Source organism: Schistocerca nitens, chromosome 5 (genome assembly GCF_023898315.1).
Source record: "Schistocerca nitens isolate TAMUIC-IGC-003100 chromosome 5, iqSchNite1.1, whole genome shotgun sequence".
NCBI classification, from domain to species: Eukaryota; Metazoa; Arthropoda; class Insecta; order Orthoptera; family Acrididae; genus Schistocerca; species Schistocerca nitens.
In genome coordinates this window covers 637,985,168-638,008,810 of record NC_064618.1, presented here as the reverse complement: position 1 = coordinate 638,008,810, position 23,643 = coordinate 637,985,168, and the positions used below count along the sequence as shown (strand labels likewise).

The 23,643-nt window shown below is 38.5% G+C and overlaps 2 protein-coding genes across 3 annotated transcripts in view; both read left to right on the top strand.

The window, feature by feature from the left end:
• The window catches only part of LOC126259209 (solute carrier family 35 member C2), a 178,781-nt gene that overhangs the window by 70,097 nt on the left and 85,041 nt on the right, over window positions 1-23,643 (top strand). Inside the window, exons 1-2 of one of the 2 annotated variants that reach the window (XM_049955805.1) lie at window positions 4,587-5,458; window positions 10,684-10,898. In XM_049955805.1, the coding sequence (XP_049811762.1) occupies window positions 5,309-5,458; window positions 10,684-10,898 (365 nt within the window). In that variant the 5' untranslated portion in view covers window positions 4,587-5,308. Of the gene's footprint in view, window positions 1-4,586; window positions 5,459-10,683; window positions 10,899-23,643 lie in introns of those variants that run through there. The other variant, XM_049955804.1, reaches the window with a different exon arrangement.
• Window positions 3,192-4,500, top strand: LOC126259210 (SOSS complex subunit B homolog). The gene is made up of 2 exons (XM_049955806.1): window positions 3,192-3,327; window positions 3,521-4,500. Exon 2 carries the CDS (start codon window positions 3,689-3,691, stop codon window positions 4,304-4,306), a length of 618 nt encoding a protein of 205 aa, XP_049811763.1. The 5' UTR covers window positions 3,192-3,327; window positions 3,521-3,688; the 3' UTR covers window positions 4,307-4,500.

The window sequence follows — 23,643 nt, the reverse complement described above, 5'->3', positions numbered from 1 at the left end:
TTCAAAGTGATGACTTTCAATCAGTTCACTCCACTTTCACTTCAGCAACAGATTTAATAGAAATCCGTAGCACAGAGGATGATGAATAAGAAACAAAGGAAGAAGAAGAGGAGCAAAATGATGTCACTAGAAAAATTAATACGCCTGAAGAAGCCGTTTCATGCATAAACGATGTTGTGCAATTTGCAGCAGACATAAACTCTCCAAACTTGTTGGAACGATTTCCTTCCTTGACATGAGGCAAAAAAAAAAAAAAAAAGTGAAATGTAAAGAATATGAACATGGGAATAGTATGCATGTACATACAATAATAAACGAATTTTAAGTTCGAAGAAAAATATAGAAATGTGTTAGCCATCAATTTGTGTAGTAGTCCAGTGTTCCATTGTTCAATATGCAGTAAATGAACATCTACTGTACTGAAGTGAAGGTACGTAAATGCAGTATATGCATAATTAAAAAATTTTACTGTACTTTTGTCCGTGATACCTGACAAACTTTACTTAGCACAATGGGTTTTGTGTAATCCGGAACTTATACAATTTGGAAAATTATTTTAGTCCCAGGCGATTCCGTTCTGAGCAAGTTTTACTGTACTAATTTTCGTAGATCTAGATTCAAAATTGCTGTAATAGCGACGTATTTTTAAAAATCCTTTCATCCCCTATTACATTCCTTTACGGGTGGAATTTCGAAAAATCCCTTCTTAAACGACGCGTACACTATAGGATCAACACCTGCAAATTGCTCGTGTCTATCCTTAGTGGTTTTGGCTGGGCGGCAATGTCAGTGAACGAGTCAGTCAGTCGGGACATTGTCTTTTATATATAGAGATTGTAGAGCTGGCGTGATACAAATCATATAGTCCACATACCTAGTACAACACTACATAATTTGCCAAAGACTCAGATTTAAAGAATTCTGTTTCAGATCTCTCCATATAGATTTCTGACAACAGTGAAGACAGTAGGAATCCAATGTTAGACCATCTGTTTGACAGGTCGCATATGTTTTGAAAAATAGAGCAGTTCTGCTGTAAACGCAGGTTTACAGCATCTATAATGTTTACTTGCTCATTCGGATTAATGTGTTGTGTAGGTAGGCGTTGTGCTAGTCTATCGATGTACTCACCCCTTTACAGGGTACAAAATGGTTCAAATGGCTCTGAGCACTATGGGACTCAACTGCTGTGGTCATAAGTCCCCTAGAACTTAGAACTACTTAAACCTAATTAACCTAAGGACAGCACACAACACCCAGCCATCACGAGGCAGAGAAAATCCCTGACCCCGCCGGGAATCGAACCCGGGAACCCGGGCGTGGGAAGCGAGAACGCTACCGCACGACCACGAGATGCTACAGGGTGCATCAAATGAAATTAGTTTTAACCGAAATGTTAAGCTGCTCTAATCTTTGTCCCAACTATCTTTAATACTGAATGTGACTTTGAAATTAAATTTAAAAAAAAGAATTTCTTGTTATCTTATTAGCATTTGGTGCTATAAGATGCACTGAGGCATGAACGGCTGCAGCTATTGGACGGTCTGGGAAGATGTCTTAACGGTGGGATATGTCTTTTAACTGACAGTGTTGTATGAGGGTTCGATAATAACGGGAGGCGCACGAAAAACCGGCCCCGGGTGCATACTGCTCGTCAATTACGCACGAATTGTCGCCCGCCATGAGCAGATACAATAACAAATACATAAACATGTAATAATTAGATAATGAAGAAATAACAAATAAATTAATGCAAAGTTCTGAAATTTATTGAATTGATGTTAATTGGCGGGCGACAATTAGCAGTCTAATACTCGAGGCCGCTTTTCCGTGCGCCACGCTGTATCACGGCCTTTCTGTTTTGGAGAAAATATTGGTACACTTGACCGATAGTCCTTTTGCTTAATCAGACATTACTGTGGTCCTTTTCTCTAGTTCTAGAATTTTATGAATTTAAAAAAGTCTTATACTTTCATCATGTATACTGTTTGATCCAATAACACCAGTGTTCCCCCATCGCCTCTCTCTCTGTATGTGGCTTCGTAAGCTGATTGGTCAGATACAACACGGCGCCTTGAAAGTTCAGCATTCTTCACGCACAAACGGAGTTTAATGCGGTACTTTAGCTCAAAATGTTTAACATTTCCTGTGTTTCACTGAGCTTACATGATACACAGAAAGTCTAAAGTAATGCGGTAATGGAAATACAGCCATAACCAGATTAAAAAATTATTTCAATGCATCGCACAAACGGTCTCGGTGGTGGGTTCAAACGGCTCTGAGCACTATGGGACTTAATTTCTGAGGTCATCAGTCCCCTAGAACTTAAAACTACTTAAACCGACCTAACCTAAGGACATCACACACATCCATGCCCGAGGCAGGATTCGAACCTGCGACCGTAGCGGTCTCGCGGTTCTAGACTGTAGCGCCTAGAACCGCTCGGCCATCCCGGCCGGCCTCGGTGATGGGAATTGGGGGAATCCTGTCAGGATGTTTAAGAAATGATAGTAAAACGTGACTAAAAAACTCTAAACTTGTATTTGAGTTCTCTATTTGTGCTAGGGAACCGTTAAAGTGTTTTATGGTCATGTCGACGATCTAAGAAAATGATCGATTAGCTAGAAAAACGAAATTTCATATTCCCAATGGGATTATTTACACCATGTTGGAAAGTAGTAGATAACTTTTTTTAATAATGTTATTTCAACGGCTATCACCTATAACACACTGAAATGGTCCTTTTATGACGCTTTTTTTCTCTCCCATGTATTGAAAAGATTTCAGGATGTGGCTCCTCAGCGAAGAAAACTACCCTCCAAGCAAATCACTCTACGTGTGGTTGAGAATAGAGCGAACGAGTCAGTTTCAATCGTCAAATATGTACACGTACTTGAACAAAGAATAGCATTTGCTTTTTCAAGTTACTGTAAGTAGTTTTTTAACAAGACGTAAGCAGTATGCTCACACAGTCGTTAAATTCTGTTCTTGAATGCAACGAAACATGTAGTCCCGAGCTTAAAATTTTTAGTTTAATTCAGTTCCGTTATTTAAGTGGAAATTCCCACACTACAAAGTACTCAACTGCCCGGCGACTGATGAGCGTGCAGCAGTGCGTGCGCTTGCGACGTTCCGCACGAGGACAACACACGAACGCTGCCGACCTTTTCCGAACTCACTGCTGTATTGCACGGAGCAGCCAATCATGCGCCAGTTCGTTGCTGACCGTCGTGGAGTTCGGATAGCGCGGCATGTGAAAAGGCAGGGAAGACGCGAAACTTGTGGCTCTAAGATAGACTTGAAAATGAAGTGACATCGGACATTTAGGTGATTACGATCGCTTTATCACAGTGTCGTAGTGCATTTTTAGAAGTTCTTACTGATATTAAAAAAACTAATCTACAGTAAAATCACGTTTTTACGCGGATTGATTTTAAAATGTGATAAACAGTGTACACAAGTCTAAATTTTCCCCCTTTGTGGCTTCGATAAAACTGAATACTTTCTGTACTTGTTTCAGCCCGTGTCCCCAGAGGAGATTTCCAGTAACAGCCATGTGCTTCTCGTTGTAAACGTATTGCAAATTGGAGAAAAACCTGTGGAACAAAACTGCTACGTGTTGTGACTGGTGTACGGATTAGCGTGTTGGAGTTTCATAAGGAACAAGTGTTATGCTGAACTAGTGACAATGGAATTTATACAGATTAAAGACATAAGGCCAGGTATGAAAAATTTAAACGTTGTGTTTATTGTCCTCGAAGTTGGTCATACTACCGTCACAAAGGAGAATCGTGAAGTGCGAACATTCAAAGTTGCGGATGCCACTGCCTGTGTTAACGTATCCGTGTGGGATGAGCCTGGACAGCTGATCGCTGCTGGAGACATTATTCGACTGATAAAAGGTTATGCCTCGGTGTGGCGTAATTGTTTAACCCTGTACTCAGGGAAGAATGGGGAGGTGCAGAAAATAGGTGAGTTTTGTATGGTGTTTAATGAACAGCTAAATATGAGCGAACCAAATCCAGCATTGACCTCACAGCTGGTAAATCAAAATTCTGCATCTCAGAATAACAACATGAACAATTCGAATAGTGCAAACAGCAGTAATGGCGGGTTAATAAACAGGCATTCTGCATCTGCTCAGGCACAACCTACACCTCAGATGAACTCAGTGGCCCCTTCTAAAAGCACCTCATCCAGTTCAAGGTTTTCAAACGAGCAGACTAGCAATAACAAATCTCAGGGCAAAGGCAATCAGAGAGGGAAGGGGAGCCACAGAAACGGTTCTCGAGGGGAAAGAAGATAATACAGACCACAGAATTCCTGGACCTTTGCCTGACAATAGACTGACAAACCATTTGTAACTGTGAAATCATTAACATGAATTGTAAATTGCCTTCAGTGTACAGGTAGATGATAAATGCATCTACTACTGTAGTAATAATTTCGCAAATTAATTGTACATTAATCGAAAAAAATTCAATATATTTAGCTAAACGAAACTTTTACGTTCACAACCATTTCATTTTGTTTCCCCTGTCCTTTTATTTACCTACGTCACCTTCAACATGTAAATTCGTAATTAAATGGAGTCCTTTATGTTTTGTGTGTCACATACGTATCATGTTCCTGAGGAATAGCTTGAAAGGCACATTGCAAGTTACGCAGTTTTCCGCCATGTTGATACCAGGATGAAGAACCACTTGTTTGCCATCAAAAACTTTCACCATTATTAATACTTAAAACTTGAGATACGCGAAATATTTTACTAGCAGTGAAAGGTTTCTATTGTAGAGCATTGTGCTTTTAATCGACGTTGTACCGTGCGCAACACGTCCCACGCTCCACATACGACCGCCATAGTGCTGTACCGATGATGAGAATTCTTAAATAAGAAAGAGGATACAGATGTAAAACAGTTACTAGAAAAATATTTACTTTATATTTTTTAAACATTTTCAGAGGCTCAGTTGGTCGATACTCGTGTGAAAGAAGTCATTAATTTGTTTGTACTACTTCCGGTTAACAGTATGGCTGTCAGTGTGTTGTGACGTACGCGATAATGCTTGTAGAAAGCAAGGTGATAGATAGGCGGACCTGTCCGCAAAGACATGCTTGGTTCGTATGTTTTATTTGCAGCGAGGTGACTTCTGTATTGCAAGATTTATTTTAGGAGAAGGTTTTTTAAAGCGTCGTTAAATCACTTTCTGTCTGTCACGCCGTCTTAAGAGCATGACAATTAGGCTGTTTACGAAAGTTGGTTATGCCCATGTTGGCAGTTGAAGCTGTATGAAAGAATAACCAGGAAATGAAGATGATGTTTAACGTGTACGAGGGACATAGTGCAAAGTTTTTTAATGCTGGTTGCTGCTGGGTTGCCTGTAAAACACTGTTACTTATTTCTGTGTATTTCGCATTTTCCATTGGGCTAACGTTTTATCAGCGATCTATTTTACAGGTAAAGATGTTAAGCATTTCCTGTAGGTTTTGTTACTATCTCATTTAAAGTTTGTTGGATTATTTGAGCAGGTAGTAACGATCGCTATTCATAAGATTTATAGTGATAGTTCCGATTACTTAAACATGCTCCAGCGATTTCATATGTTTGCCGAATATTATTTACCAGATGACATAAAGTATAATGTCACACATTTATTTGTTAAAATGTGATATTTCCTCATAGCTTTTGTTAAAAGGGACCATGTGTGAAACTGTCACAGCATCTTGGAGAAGATGTGGAAGTAACATTTTCAGAACTGCGTGATTGAAAAATAATTCTGTGGAATTTTCATACGCTTATGTATTGTTAGTACAAATGTTGACTATTTTGTAATAACTGAACCATTGTACATTAAGAAATGACTTGTGATTATAGTATTAATAAAGCTATTTTTATGCCATCTTGTGATTCAGATAAAAACTTTGTCAATTACACTTCATTCATAAATGAATGCACCTGGATCTTTAGTTTTGCTTCAGCCCTCTTTCCATGTCCTCCATATTAAAGAAAATGTCTGTAAAAAAAAAAAAAAAAAAAACCTACTATCTTGAAATGTGCTATTGGACCTGAAATTAGTGTTGTAACACAAGAATTTTTACACAAATAAATAGTCATAGGTGGGAGTGATACCTTTTATTTGCTAGAATAACAAGATTTTCTTTTATTGGTGCTATAAGCTTGGTGATAATGAGTTACAATGTAATGGCTTTTGGAGAAAAGGTGGGAGGCTTAAGATATGTTTCAGTTGTTTATCATGGCATATTTGGAGGAGCTCTTTTTTTGTAATGGTGCATTTTCGTGTGTCTGCTAATTTTAAATGTTTGAAAGGTGGAACTGTGTGTGTGTGTGTGTGTGTGTGTGTGTGTGTGTGCCCTCACGCCAGCAGTAGTAAACAATTCACCATCTGAAGGTAGATATTGGCTTGCAATTCTGTATCTTTTTCATTAGTTTTCTCGACAAATTTCCTTTTACGCAGATATTGAGGCTAACATCATTTTCACTGATTCAGATTTTATGAAGATGAGTTCTTCAGAAACAAACAGAATATTTGGACATACTAACTATAAAAAAAATGAAATTTTAAGTACTGTGGCTATTACTGGAAATGTGACTGATATACACTCAAAAAATTTGAAGGAAAAACACCTGCTGTGTCACAAGACATTAAGCATTGCAGGCCCTGAAGATCCATCTTTTTTTCAGATGATTGGAAAATAGTTTCATCATTCCTTGTGCTTCAGTTCCCACTGGTCCTCTTATACAAATAATTTAGTTAGGTGATGAAACAGTTCTGATGATGAAAATGAAAATTTATACAAAAAATTACTGCTTCATACTCATTTGTAAAGGCTTGATGCATGGATGATTTACCTTCTTTAAAGACATATTTTGCTCTGTGGGTGTTTGGGATTGAAAGGCATTGCACTTTCTAATGAAAGAAAAAGCTTTACTGGTGGCAGGTGTTTTTTCTTTGTATTTTATGAAATTTTGATAACTTCAATCAACTCGTAAGAATCTTCCACAACAACTAGAACATAATCAATATGAGTCACGGTGTTCTTTGGGAAAACTAAGTGCATCATGTTTTGTTTGAAGCTGTCCTATTTAGGAATGCTTCAATGTTGTCCACACATTGTAAAGTCAATTATTTCTACTTTTCATGGTTAGTGTGAAACTTGTTTATATATTGTACTCTCAGCTGAGGTGATGATATCCAGAGTGAAACAGCTGTGAACCAAAAACATCACGTCTTAACAGGTCGTTCATCTGGGACCAACAGGAACTGGAGAAGGGGAGATGCTGGCAAAGGCTACAGTTTGGAGGACAAATCTTGCAGAAAAACTGGCTGGTTGAAGGCAGTGCACAAGCCAGAGATGAATGAAGATTAGTGGTCTGAATATTATCGATTGAGGTAGCTAAGACTATTCTATGAAACAAGTTTGTTTACTGTTATTTAGGAAAGGAAAGCAGGTAGATAAAAGTAGAGCAGAAATAGGGAACAAGGACAAATGAAGCATGATGGAAATATGTATTATTGTGATAATTTCTGAGTTTATTTACTGTGTTTACTGACTTTCCCGTGATCCCACAACACAACTCTCTGTTAGACTTCGTCTGGTTGTGGCTGTCATTGCCTGGTGGCCGAAGTTATCATCTTTTGATCATCATTCAACAGTTTCTCATTTCTTCTTCTTGTTTCATGTGTGCTGGAAAAGTAACTGATTTAAAATTATTACTTTACCACTAAAAATATCATATCTGATCAATTACATCCATATGGACTTCAGCAGTCTGAGCAACTTTCTTTGAGATTGTTGCTATCACCTGGCCGGTCGCGGTGGTCTCGCGGTTCTAGGCGCTCAGTCCGGAACTGCGCGACTGCTACGGTCGCAGGTTCGAATCCTGCCTCAGGCATGGATGTGTGTGATGTCCTTAGGTTTGTTAGGTTTAAGGAGTTCTAAGTTCTAGGGGACTGATGACCACAGATGTTAAGTCCCATAGTTCTCAGAGCCATTTGAACCATTTTTTGCTATCACCCAGTCACTTAAGCCCCCTGCCATAGAGGAGCTGTTCTTTCTTTTTTTTTCTTTTTTTTTTTTTTTCTTCCCCCCCCCCCCCCCCCCCCCCATCGCTTAATGTTTCGTAATTTGAAAATCTGTCCATAGAATTGGTGGTTTAGTTTAACAGTGTGGTATGATTACGGAGTTTGTTTCCTCAGAAACATGAAAGTCGCGAATAAATTACTTTCTTGTTGCACCAGAATTCCGGACATCTTCATGAAGCACTACATAAATTAAGGGTACATTTTCAGTTACATGAATGTAATCAGTTCAGTGTAAAGTATATTTTAACGATTCTCATTTTGATTACTACAAGAACACTCACTGATAAGGAAATGCTACCTGTGGTAGTACTACAATAAATAGTGTATCTTCAGACATGCATACCTTTAGAAAACAATAACATCAAATGGGTATTGAACTGTTGGAATATAATCTTTAACTGTGTGATTGTTTTGTCTTGAGGTGCACACGTAAACAGGTGGCTAACACATTATCATGACTAATGCATCACATAGAAATGGCAACAATGACAGCTTCATTGTTTTTCTGGCACATCTTAATACCAATTATCACAACCAGTTATGTAACTGTAGTGCCACATTTTTATGCTGTAAAGCCATTAAAACTTAGGTTTAATGCAATTTTGGAGCATTCAACATTAATAACACACAAACAAGTTCATAATTATCATTCTTGGGTGATTTCATGCATGGTATGGAACTATTTCAGGTAGGCTAACAAATCTATCAGAAGGAAGTGCACATGAAGAGTTATTCATTTCTGACATAACTGTCAATGTGCTTGTCATAGGATTCATCCATTAGCCGCTTTATGCTCCAGTATAGAGCACAAAGCATAATTCTTTCTCCTGAAAAAGGAAAAAAAAGAAAGGAAGGAAGGTTGGATGGTAAAGAAATGACTCCCACATTTTTAAAAATTTGTATCACTGTATACCGCAAACCTATTGCACCCAATAAGTTTATTAAATAATCGCCTTTCATGCAAGAAGTCTAGACAAAGGTATATTCATGTGACAATGCTCTCAGAAATAATCTTAATTACAAGAAACTTCATAATCAGTCAGTAGACTAAACACAAAATTGAGTACAAGTGCGGATTGTTGCAGATTAAACTAAGTATTCTAATGTGCACAGAATCAAAGTCTGATAAGCAAATAAAGTTTAGTCAGAGCTGTACATTTTCTTGTAGTGTAATATTTATTTATGGCTGTCTCTTCAGTATTTAACTTAAGGTGAAATATTATTTGTAGATATTAAATAAACATGTCTTCAAGGAAGACTAACCCCACCACCAGGTACACACATTTTTTCATCCACTTCAAAAGTTTTTCAAACAGTTTTTATGTGGAATAAAACAAATGAAACATTGAGGGAAAGGAAAAGGTAGAAAAGTTCCAACAGTTGAAAGTAATTTGGTGATTTCAAGCACTTTTACTTGCTGTTTAAAGTTACTACATAAAATATTTTAGATATATGGGGCATGTGGAATGGATAGAACTAGGTATTTACTTTGAATTACATTGCCACAACTTGCTTTGGTTATTACATTAGGTAGTGTCAGGGATTATATCTCCCTCATCCAATTTATTTCCTGTAAACCTATGGCTCATCCACACCCACCCACCCTGGTCAGATTTTCACATGTGGTTTCCTGTGTAAGCTCAGGCACAAAGTGAAATTTGTAGACTGAACAAGATTTGCAATCTGTAGAAATCATATGACATGAATTTTACTTTTGTTTAGATGTGCAATAGCAATGTGAGAAGAAAAAGTAATAAGTAATTTTTCATTATGTCACGGAACATTTTACTGAGGGCAGAGGTACATGCCTGCTCTGTAGTGTAGCATTCCTCTTCACCATTTGTAGACTGCTCAGAAGAGGCCATACCAAACTACTTCACAAAAACTGAATTTTAGCACCAAAGTTATGTGGCATATTGTACAAGCATTGTGATTTTTCTCTAGCTTTGCACATTGTATTAGATGACAGGCAATCTTGTGAGACATATACGTCAACAATTCCTGTCTGACACAAGCTGTGACTCAGTTTTCCAAGAAATTTTTATGTTGAGTGTACTTTCTCTGCATTTCTTTGTACATTTTAAAGGAAGATAATGTGCTATTTTGATATGTTGTGTAAAACCCACATACTCTTGTGTAACTTCCTTCCTGTAAATAATAAAAATCAGTTACAAGTGCATCATGCATGTCTGTGATATGTGTGTTGAAAAGTTTGAAATTAGTCTTGTAATAGCTTTTTAAATGAGTTTGGTATTTAGTTGCTCGTATTTTAATATTCTTACTGCCAGATTTTTTTTTTGCATGTAGGCAATTCCTAAAGTAAAATTCAGGCTTTTGATATTTGTGCTGATCACTGTTCATGGGTGTACCATAGAAACATTTTGTTTGAAGAATACACCAAACTGCCACATGGCAGTAAAAGACTAAATTATGGAAAAGGATAGGACAATTGCTTTACTTTTCACTTATAAAAAATGTTTTTTACCGTATGTTTTGCCATGTAGTATACCATAATCTGTGTTGTTTTGATTGCAGCAAAAATTAATTTTGACGTTATAATAAATAAAAATTATTGCAGGTGCTCAACTTTCCCCTGTCAGTGGTTGTAAGCCATCTGGTAATAAAATTCCTTTTGGCATGGATTTCACGGTATTTGTGGCAGTGTTACACATCACGGCCAAGGATTACACTTAACTGGACTTTATATATAACAAAATTATGCCCTACTGGAGTTGCAAGTGGACTGGATATAGCATTTTCAAACTGGGGTCTGTCCCTAATTACTGTGTCTTTGTAAGTGTAGTTCTTAGCATGCACTATTACTGTATCGTATTTTTACTTTATGCAGTGGAACAAAACTTTCATGTATGTACACACATTGAACACATTATATTGATATTGAGATGTGTGGGAAAGGTTGATAATTGTTCGTAGAAAATATAGTGCACATGTTGAAACTTACGTATTTTTAGACACACATTTACTCCAGTACACACTTTAAAAAGTTAATTAGACTAAAGGAGGTTGTTATATTTGAGGTTGTGCCAACAGGCATAATCATTTTCATCTTTTCTTTTTCGTATGTTGACCTCTGCTATTAAGTTGTCGTAAAATTCATACTTCATTCAGTTGGTGAGTACCTTGTTTGTTAACTGTTTAGATGTTTAATAGTACATTTTATCATTTTAACTTGGCTGTGGATTCGTGATGGGATGTTGTAAATAATTACTCAAGAAACACATGTTCCCGTATGTATTTCACAAAATGTTATTTTATTCTACATGTTGTTGGTTTTAGATTAAAAGCCCATTTTCTAGTCTTACTCCTTCAACTAATTTGTTAACGTCTTCTGGTGTACTATGAATCAACAATCTACAACTTCCATAGAAATTAAGAGGTATCTCTAAATACACTCCTGGAAATTGAAATAAGAACACCGTGAATTCATTGTCCCAGGAAGGGGAAACTTTATTGACACATTCCTGGGGTCAGATACATCACATGATCACACTGACAGAACCACAGGCACATAGACACAGGCAACAGAGCATGCACAATGTCGGCACTAGTACAGTGTATATCCACCTTTCGCAGCAATGCAGGCTGCTATTCTCCCATGGAGACGATCGTAGAGATGCTGGATGTAGTCCTGTGGAATGGCTTGCCATGCCATTTCCACCTGGCGCCTCAGTTGGACCAGCGTTCGTGCTGGACGTGCAGACCGCGTGAGACGACGCTTCATCCAGTCCCAAACATGCTCAATGGGGGACAGATCCGGAGATCTTGCTGGCCAGGGTAGTTGACTTACACCTTCTAGAGCACGTTGGGTGGCACGGGATACATGCGGACGTGCATTGTCCTGTTGGAACAGCAAGTTCCCTTGCCGGTCTAGGAATGGTAGAACGATGGGTTCGATGACGGTTTGGATGTACCGTGCACTATTCAGTGTCCCCTCGACGATCACCAGTGGTGTACGGCCAGTGTAGGAGATCGCTCCCCACACCATGATGCCGGGTGTTGGCCCTGTGTGCCTCGGTCGTATGCAGTCCTGATTGTGGCGCTCACCTGCACGGCGCCAAACACGCATACGACCATCATTGGCACCAAGGCAGAAGCGACTCTCATCGCTGAAGACGACACGTCTCCATTCGTCCCTCCATTCACGCCTGTCGCGACACCACTGGAGGCGGGCTGCACGATGTTGGGGCGTGAGCGGAAGACGGCCTAACGGTGTGCGGGACCGTAGCCCAGCTTCATGGAGACGGTTGCGAATGGTCCTCGCCGATACCCCAGGAGCAACAGTGTCCCTAATTTGCTGGGAAGTGGCGGTGCGGTCCCCTACGGCACTGCGTAGGATCCTACGGTCTTGGCGTGCATCCGTGCGTCGCTGCGGTCCGGTCCCAGGTCGACGGGCACGTGCACCTTCCGCCGACCACTGGCGACAACATCGATGTACTGTGGAGACCTCACGCCCCACGTGTTGAGCAATTCGGCGGTACGTCCACCCGGCCTCCCGCATGCCCACTATACGCCCTCGCTCAAAGTCCGTCAACTGCACATACGGTTCACGTCCACGCTGTCGCGGCATGCTACCAGTGTTAAAGACTGCGATGGAGCTCCGTATGCCACGGCAAACTGGCTGACACTGACGGCGGCGGTGCACAAATGCTGCGCAGCTAGCGCCATTCGAAGGCCAACACCGCGGTTCCTGGTGTTTCCGCTGTGCCGTGCGTGTGATCATTGCTTGTACAGCCCTCTCGCAGTGTCCGGAGCAAGTATGGTGGGTCTGACACACCGGTGTCAATGTGTTCTTTTTTCCATTTCCAGGAGTGTACATCAAGCTCTTGTAATACAAAACAAAGAAGAAAAAAACTTTTATGAGATGTTGTTGGAGTACTGTCTAATATATTACATTTTTACAGGGGGAATATAGACTTTCTCACAACACAATATTGATAATGGGACACTATTTGCTACACAGCAGAGAGTAAAGGTTGTTTCAGTAATTCAGTGTAATGCCCACAGTATTTAAGGCTGGAGTTTTGGGTAGGCATTATATAACTGAATAACACAGGGTTTAAGTGTGTGGTGGTAGGGGGGGGAGATCAACTTGGTTTCTCTTAGCCATTTTGGTAGTATCCAGAAGGGATAATTAAGGAAAATGTGTTGGACCATTCAGTAGCAGTTCTGTGTAGCTCTTCATCTATATCTACATGACGACTGTGCAATTCACACTTAAATGCCTGACAGAGAGTTCATTGAACGACTTTTTTATTCTGTTCTGTTCCACACTCTAACAGTGTGCAGGAAAAACAAAACTTAAATCTCTCTGTGCAAGGTCTAATTTCACTTACTTTATTACAGTGATAATTTTGTAGGTGGTTGGCAACAAGATATTTTTTCATTTGGAGGAGAAAGTTGATGATTGAAATTTTGACATGCTTGTCCCTGTTTTGCAGTAATACAAAACAAGCTGCCTTTCTTCAAAGTTTTAAGGTGTCCTCTGTCAATGCAGTCTGGCAAGGATCCAGTACTGCACAGCATTACTCTAGCAGAGGATGGGCAAACAGTGTAGGCAGTCTCTTTAGCAGACTTGTTGCATCTTCCTAAGTGTTCTGCCTATGAAACGCACCCTTTGGTTCGCCTTTCCCATGACATTATCTATGTGATTGTCCCAATTTAAGTTGATTGTAATTGTAATTCCTGGATATTTAATTGAATTGGCAGCCTTTAGATTTGTGTGATTTATCGTGTAAACAAAATTTTAACAGATTTCTTTTGTTACCCATGTGGATGACATCACACTTTTCCCTAGACAGAGTACATTGCCACTTTTTGCACCATACAGATATCGTGTCTATGTACTTTTGCAGTTGGTTTTGATATTCTGATCACATTGTTAGAAGGTATAAGACAGCATAATCTGCAAACAATCTAAGAGAGCTGCTTGGATTTTCTCCAAAATTGTTTATATAGATTAGGAACTGCAGAGGGCTACAGTACTTCATTGGGGAACATCAGATATTACTTCTGTTTTACTCATTGTCTTTCCATCAGTTGCTACAAACTGTGACTTTCGTGACAGGAAATGATTAGTCTAGTCGCCCAACTTAGATGATACTCCATAGGCACACAATTTGATTAGAAACTACTTGTGAGGAACAGTTTCAAAAGCATTCTGGAAATCTAAAAATATGGAACCAGTTTGAGATCAATAGCACTCAGTTTCAGAAAAAAAAACGCTCTTGTGAAACACAACTATTTATATATTCTCATGAAGTAATGTCTGACTGTATGTAAATAGATCATTTTCTTTGAGGTAGTGGATAATGTTCAAACACTGTGTTATGTCCCAAAATTCTACTGAAAATTAACATCAGAGATAGTGGTCTAAGCATTTGTGTGACCTGTGCAACTTTCCAGTGTTTAGGTACTGATCTTTCATCAGATGAGTGACTGCTAACTATAGAGCTATTATATGAGCATACTCTGAAAGGAACCTGACTGGTATACGCTCTGGACAGGAGGCCGTGCCTCACATCATCATCACTATGGCACATTGAAGGTATTAATTGTCATTTGCTACAGATGCCCTATACATGCAGCTGGAATCTCTTTGGATTTTCTGTCTGATTTCTAAACAGAGTTTCACTGTAGAAACTATTAAAAGCACATCACATTAAAATCTGTGCTAAATTTCCGACTACCTTAAAACCTTGCCAATCTTTGGGATTTTGCATTTTTTTTTTAATTTGGCATGCTTCTTTTGTTGCTTCTGTAACAATGTTCTGGCCTATTTTGTGTACCACAGTAAATCAGTTCCACCTCTTAGTAATTGATTTGGTATAAAACTCACAACTGTTGTTGATAGTATTTCTTTGAATTCAGTCCACATCTGGTCTGTGCTTACATAGTCAGTTCATAAGGAATGGAGATTGTCTCTTAGGAAGGTATCAATTGCATTTTTATATACTTTTTGAAATATATATATTTTGCATTTATTTTTGGTGGGTTTGGATGTTCTGGTATGCAGCGTCGCTACAATGAACTTCTAGTCACTAATTTCTGTACACATCATGATGCTCCCTATTTGCACAGGATAATTTTTTGCAAAGAGGTCAGGTGTGTTTTTGCAACCATTTACACTTTGAGTGGACTCCTGGACTAATTGCTCAAAATAATTCTCAGAGAAAGCATTTAGTACAATTTCAGGCAACATTTTATGCCTACCGCCAGCATATTCGTGTGGTATATAAAGAAATATGAATGTTTTAGTTGGACCACTTTTTTCGCTTTGTGATAGATGGCACTGTAATAGTCACAAACATATGGCTCACAATTTTAGATGAACGGTTGGTAACAGGTAGGTTTTTTAAATGAAAATACAGAACATAGGTACGTTTGAACATTTTATTTCGGTTGTTCCAATGTGATACATGTACCTTTGTGAACTTATCATTTCTGGGAATGCATGCTGTTGCAACGTGATTTCCTGTAAATGCCACATTAATGCAATAAAGCCTCAAAATGATGTCCATTAACCTCAGTGAATTAGGCAATACGTGTAACTACATTCCTCTCAACAGCGAGTAGTTCGCCTTCCGTAATGTTCGCACATGCATTGACAATGCGCTGACGCATGTTGTCAGGCATTGTTGGTGGATCACGATAGCAAATATCCTTCAACTTTCCCCACAGAAAGAAATCCGGGGACGTCAGATCCGGTGAACGTGCGGGCCATGCTTCGACGGCCAATCCACCTGTCATGAAATATGCTATTCAGTACCCCTTGAAATGCACGCGAGCTATGTTCTGGACATCCATCGTGTTGGAAGTACATTGCCATTCTGTCATGCAGTGAAACATCTTGTAGTAACATCGGTAGAACATTACGTAGGAAATCAGCATACATTGCAACATTTAGATTGCCATCGATAAAATGGGGGCCAATTATCCTTCCCCCCCTAATGCCACACCATACATTAACCCACCAAGGTCTCTGATGTTCCACTTGTCGCAGCCATCATATATTTTCCTTAGCCCAATAGTGCATATTATGCTGGTTTACGTTACCGCTGTTGGTGAATGAAGCTTCCGCGCTAAATAGAACGCCTGCAAAAAATCTGTCATCATCCCGTAATTTCTCTTGTGCCCAGTGGCAGAACTGTACACGACGTTCAAAGTCGTCGCCATGCAATTCCTGGTGCATAGAAATATGGTACAGGTGCAATTGATGTTGGTGTAGCATTCTCAACACCGACGTTTTTGAGATTCCCGATTCTCGTGCAATTTGTGTGCTACTGACGTGCGGATTAGCCGCGACAGCAGCTAAAACACGTACTTGGGCAGCATCATTTGTTGCTGGTCGTGGTTGATGTTTCACATGTGGCTGAACACTTCCTGTTTCCTTAAATAACGTAACCATCTGGCGAACGGTCCGGACACTTGGATGATGTCGTCCAGGATACCGAGCAGCATACATAGCACACGCCCGTTGGGCATTTTGATCACAATAGCCATACATCAACATGATATTGACCTTTTCCGCAATTGGTAAACGGTCAATTTTAACACGGGTAATGTATCACGAAGTAGATACTGTCCGCACTGGCGGAATGTTACGTGATATCATATACCTAAATGTTAGTGACTAATACAGCGCCATCTATCACAAAGCGAAAAAAGTGGTCCAACTAAAACATTCATATTTATTTACATAACGACATGAATACGTAATAAAAAATGGGGGTTCCTGTTAAAACGCAGTTGATATCCGTTAGACCTATGGCAGCGCCATCTGGCAGGCCACCCATAGCGCCATCTGGTTTCCCCCTTCAAGCTAGACGAGTTTCATTCTTTGTAGTTTTTTTTGTTTGATGCTTATTTCGTGAGATAGTAACTATACCATCTGAGTACAAAAATGAACCAATTATTAATTTATTCCTATTGTCAAGTATAACGTCTACCAATAGTAATTCACAGGAGGGTCATTCCATGCCATGTGGTCTAGAGGCTCCCACAAGACCCTCATGGATTTTGATGAAATTGTGTATGAACATTCTCACATGTTCTCAATCAAGACTGGTGAAGTTTCAGTTTCAGAAATTCAATACTTTCGGAGATACAGTCACTTGTTTAAGACCATAGCACAGCTTTCTATAGTGCATCCTTGAATTTTCAGCAACTTTGAGATGAGATATCTCTGGAAAGAAACAAAACTTGGCCATCTTATACAACTTTTAGAGCTCTTTAAAGTAAAATATTAAGAAAAAGATTTGAGCAATTTTCATATAGATAATTTGAAGCAAAGTTGGGCGAAAAAATAGCTGTTTAAAAAAAATGCGTACTTTAGTTTTTTATATCTCCAAAAGTAATTGTGGGATGTACATGAAACTTTGCACACCGTAACTCACCAACATAAGGTCTTAGAATATAAAATTTCATTCTCCTATTGCTTTCCATTATTTCACAAATCTAGGGTAAAGTTGACGATTTTTCAAAAAGTGCTAAAAATGGGTATTTTTAGTCAAATTTTTCATAAGTGTTTTCTCCAAACTCTTGTAAACTATGGTCATTAGAAAGAGCATATTCTAAACTATCTAGAAAAGTGGATTTGGTTTTGCAATGCAAGCATATCTCTCTCTCTCTCTCTCTCTCTCTCTCTCTCTCTCTCTCTCTCTCTCTCTCTCTCACACACACACACACACACACACACACACACACACACACACACACACACACAAAATTATTATTAAGAATGAATGTAAATCGTAAAATTTATTTGCATAATCATCTAATTATTAGTTGCCTGTTTAATGAACAACACCAGCTTACTGATGGAAAAGAAGTGTATAAATGAGTTGCTATGGTCTATGGTGGCTTAACCACTGCTAGTTTCATTTCACCTGAGAAAACCAGCATTCCCATTGCCATAGGGGCCACGCCCGATAGCTTAACAACAACAGCCACAGGTGGTTTTTTTTACCACAGGATCCCAAGCCTGATAAGGGTTTCTTTACACAGGTTCCCAGGCCTGATTGTAAAATTATTTAAGTGCCCTGTGTAAAATTAGAAGGCACTCTTGGGTTCCTTAGATTGTTTCCTCTAACCTATTTCAATTTTTGATATGCTACATTAATTTTCTGATGAATATCAAGAGGAATGGTGTATTGCCGGCCAGACGAATTTACTGATGGAGCTGGAATAACTGCAATAATGTGGTGTTCCGGAACCCAGCACTTGTCACATCTTGGTGGCTAATAAAATGAATTTGCTGGACCATGTGGATGCATGAAGTTTATTAATGCATCCCGTTGCTCTGTGGAGGTCTCTCAGATATTCCCAATCCACCACACATTTTCATAGATGCATGCAACATATTGTCCTGGTTGGAGAGCAGACATTAATATGCCTCCTTCATTACTGTAACCCATTTTAGCTAGAAAAGATGAACAATCATTTGAAACTCTGGTGACCCGAATTGCTGTTTCATCAATAGGTAAAAAGTGATGATTTTCTCTAGTGCCTGCTACAGTTTGTCCAAGTTTAAACCTCTCTTCTTGTGACAATATTTCTTTCAATTTCATCTTTACTGACGAAAACAAATTTAATTCAATTAATGTTTTCAGAGCAGAAGTGAAACAGATCTAGGGGAGTAAGAATTTGTCCATTATGTGGTCGTTGCAAGCTTGCTCTTGCTGCCAACCGCTTTGTTGTACCTCCAAACCCATCACAAGGTGATTTCCCGTGACTAGTAGCAAAAAAATCCCATTTGGCTGTCATTCCAAAATCACTCTTATGACAGTACAAATTTAGGAAATTCTTGAAATTTTTATATTGAGCACTGGAGCCATCACTGAAATAATGAATGTGGGATATCTGTGCAAACTATGCTTTTATATATTTGATGAGCTCCTTGATAAAAACGTGAACTGTAATAGTGTCATGCCGCAAACAATCATTGATAATGCAAAAACTTAAAGATTCTACTTTCTCATTTTGACGAAAGTAGATAGCAAACGGATGAATTATTGCTTGACTATTGTCCCAGTGGAAGCCTCACACAGCATCCTGAATGATATAAGAATAATTTTCTGCAAAATCCATTAGGACAAGAAGCTCTTCGTCTTTCAGATGACATCTAAGGCCTTTAAGATGCAAGCTTTGATGCTTGGCAATGCTATAATGGCATGACAGACTCTATATTTTACTTTTTACATCTTCAATAAATTCATCCACTACCATTTGCTTCGTGTCCAGTGTGGCCCGATCGGTATGTATCCATTGCTTAAACAAAATAACTTCCTGTGGCTCATGATCTAGGAAATAGCTGGCAATTTCAGATGCTATAGCTTCGGGCCCAGGACACCTTTCACAGCGATGTAGCATGCACTGTTTAAGAGTTCAAACTGCCAACTGCCTTGCTGAGAATCTCCTTATAATTTTCACATATACCAGCTCCGCTAAGCATAAGCTTAACATTTTGGTGAATTGCACAGACGCAAACTGCATGCATTCCAGCTGATCCTACTGTTACACACCATTTGGGTCTAAGTTCACAAAACTTTGAAAACCCTATTTCTGGACCATTTATATTCTTATAGATAACATACATTTCCCGTAAATTGCAAAGTAACAATCTTTTCTGCATGTATGTCTTTCTATCTAAAAGTCTAACTGAAATACTATCTTTTTTCCAGGGCACACCCTACTATATTCATCTTCAAAATAATTTCGCACTCTACTAGCAACTTCTGCTGGTAATTTCCTGCTTTGCCTATTTTCGGGAAGTGCCAGAATGCCCTTCTCTGCCTCAAGCTTCCGAGCATTCTTCACCATTCTTTCGGACACGCTGAACTGAGCTGCTGTTTGTCTGGCTGTCCACCTTACAGGTGCCAAGGTTAAAATTTGCATCTGTTCTTTATGAATTGCGTTCTGCATCTTGGCTTTCAGTTCAGTCAGCAAATGTGCATAGTCGGCACAGTTTCCACATTCCTTAATTTCACTAGCATCTTGAATTTGTCGGTTTACTCCCATTGCATTTACAATTCTGTTTTTAATCACATTTTGAGCCTTTTGAATTTTCTTCTTCACATATTGGGGCTTATCTCTGTAGCTTACTGTTCTCTTCAGGGGTGAAATACCGATAGGCAAGAAGCTACTATTTAATTCTTCTTTTGGTGTAAAGTCCTCATCAGAATGTGATGATGAGGCTGATAAAGCTTCGTCCAAGTGTTTATTTAAGGTAGTCCTGCAAGCCGGACAAATTTTGTGACCTGGCTGCTTCTTCAACATATCAGAAGCCTTATTAGCTGTTTCAGTATCAAGAGTGTGAATTCCTGCCTTAACATTATGATTCACCTTCCCAAAGGGATTGAAGCATTTTTTTTTTTTTTTTTTTTTTTTTTTTTTTTAACCTCTCATATTGTGTCAATAACAGGGCTTCATGGTGTAGGCAAACTTGAGAGGTATTGTCCAGCTTTGCTTCAGAACGTCAGACGAACAACTCTTTTTTTCCTCGTCACTAAAATCCGCAAACCATTTTAAAGCAGCTTTTTGGGCAAAGAAAGTAACATGGCACTTTGTTCCACTATCTCCTTGCCCAATTGAGCAGGAAGGTATGCTGTTCCCTTCTGCATCCATCTCTAATCAGTAACTAAATAATGTATTTGGCCTCTAAGTGCAAATTATAATATGCTTAAATTTCAGACAAATTTCTACTGAATGAAATTATACACAATGTATAATACCAATGAAAAAATCTAATAAGAGATATATGCTATAAAAGACACAATCAAAACAATTTTTTGTAAATCAGATTACAAACTTTGATGGTCTTACGAATCACTTAACAAGCCACACTCAGTCAAGAGAACCCACTCACTATGCTGCAAACACACCACTGAAATACTGATTGTTCAAACAAGGCTCACAATAATGAAACAATCTGATTGTTAAAGTAATTGTTGCCATTATATTTTCTATAAACAGTGAATCTGTGAATTTTCTCTGTGAAACTACTGGTTACGTATTTACCAAGGTAGTAGGTTACATTTAGTTACATTTAAGTGTGATTAAATACAAAATTAAAACTCTTAGATGTTTAACCAACCAATTTCACATGTTTCCCTAATAACTTTAAGACAAAAATTCACAGGTTAAAACACCTAGGTATTAAAATCTCTGCAATATTGATTGGAAAATTTACATCACTTGATGCATGATTCAAGCAAACCGGTTCTTTTTTGGAAAAATGTTTTATGCAATTGAATCCAAAAATTAGGTCTTCATTTTCCACTTGTAAATATTTAAAATTTTGAGAAGTACAAAAAATATGAAGCTATTGTTCATTGAATTCTTTATTTTTTTTTTACAAATGAGAAGAGTTTTTTGCAGATGAACACTTACTATAAAAGCAGAAGGGCTACTTCTCATATTTTTCAAGTTTTTCTGACAGTCTCATTGCCTATTTTCCAGATCTTTTTATTTCAATTATTCAAGGCACTAATAAACATTTATTAGGTGTAATTAAAGGTTTCAGGTATAATTTGAGTGCCAGAAAAATTGGTTCAAACTTCCATTGTGCCTCTTTGATGATGCTACTTTTTAGGGCCTTATATGCTTGCATTGCAAAACCAAATCCACTTTTCTAAATAGTTTAGAATGTGCTCTTTCTAATGACCATAGTTTAGAAGAGTTTGGAGAAAACACTTTTTTGATAAATTTGACTAAAAATACCCATTTTTAGCACTTTTTGAAAAATCATCAACTTCACTACAGATCTGTGAAATAATGGAAAGCAATAGGAGAATGAAATTTTATATTTTAAGACCTTGTGTTGGTGAGTTATGATGTGCAAAGTTTCATGTACATCCCACAATTACTTTTGGAGATATAAAAAACTAATTTACGCATTTTTTTTAAACAGCTATTTTTTCACCCAACTTTGCTTCAAATTTTCTATATGAACATTGCTCAGAAATCCTTTTCTTAATATTTTACTTTAAAGAGCTCTAAAAGTTGTATAAGATGGCCAAGTTTTGTTTCTGTCATGCATATACTTACAGAGATATCTCATCTCAAAGTTGCTGAAAATTCAAGGATGCGCTATTGGAAGCTGTGCTATGGTTTCAAACAAGTGACTATATAAATGATGACTAACCGACAACCTCAGCTGCCGACAGGTGTTGTTGTTATACCTCGATGTGGACAGCTGAAAATGTGTGCCCCGACCGGGACACGAACCCGGGATCTCCTGCTTACATGGCAGACGCTCTATCCATCTGAGCCACTGAGGACACAGATGAATAGCGCGACTGCAGGGACTTATCCCTTGCACGCTTCCCGTGAGACTCACATTCCCAGCTGCCCACAATTCTACATATGTATTGTACCTTATAGACATTTGCCCACCCTCTCGTTACTCGGGCACGCTTTGGCGATTCCTGTAAGAGTTTGGGCAACCTGTGCGCATTCGCACAGGTTCTTTCGAGAACTAGTTACTGTCTTCGTATATAAAGTGACTATATCTCTACAAGTATTGAATTTCTGAAACTGAAACTTTACCAGTGTTCATTGAGAACATGTGTGAATGTTCATACAAAATTTCATCAAAATCCATGATGGTCATGTGGGAACATTTCTCAATATTAGACCACTTGGCATGGAATGGCCCAGGAAGTACTTACTTCAAATCTCACTTCAAGATAAACTACTTCTAAGAGCAACAGAAACACTACCACCAACTGTATTTAATCTATCCTTTCTGAACACTTAAGTCATTTGAAAAAATTTTGGCTTAGCTTATCTTTGGCTTTAGCCAGCTTTCCGCACCGATAATGATTTGAGCTTCAGTGTTTTAGTGACTTGAGCTCTGGTTCTTTTGCAACACAGCTGTGGCATTTTACAACTATAATATCATACATGTTTACTAGACATTGTTTTTTCTTGTTTTGGTCCATACTATCTCCAAAATAAGAACAGCAAAGAGCTTGCAGTAGGAGAGATGTGTTTTACAATATTGAAGAAGACATGCACTTTAGAACCAGTGTTTAGGAGACTATATTTCTTGTTTTGGTGTAAGGTCCTGTCCACTAAGTCTGTAAAGGGAATTTATTTACATACTGTACAACTGCACAATACATGAGGGGATTAAGTTACACCTGTATAATTTGTGTTGAACACTTTATCTGTAAATACTGTGAAAATTAACAGATTTAGGCTGTTGTGTAGTGGATTTTCATTCATTCACTCTTTGCTCATGACTGGCTGATAATTTTTGGCAGAGAGTATTTTATAGACTGACTGAGAAACATATTACATCTGCGTTCATACTACATTTACCATATTACATTTTACGAAGGCTTAAATACAGTGTACACGGTGTTTAAAATTAAAGTGTCACTCATTCCTCCAGGAGGTAGTATTGGTCGGCACTAGAAGAAAAGGTCGCATAATTAAATGTCTGGAAACCAGTACCTGCTTAGATACGGGCTTTTTTTAGTTGTGGCAAGTAGTGTGTTATATTTGATAGCACAGA

Bases quoted from the DNA above. Each gene is read 5' to 3' on its own strand.
- LOC126259210 (XM_049955806.1), top strand. From the start codon at position 3,689: ATGGAATTTATACAGATTAAAGACATAAGGCCAGGTATGAAAAATTTA.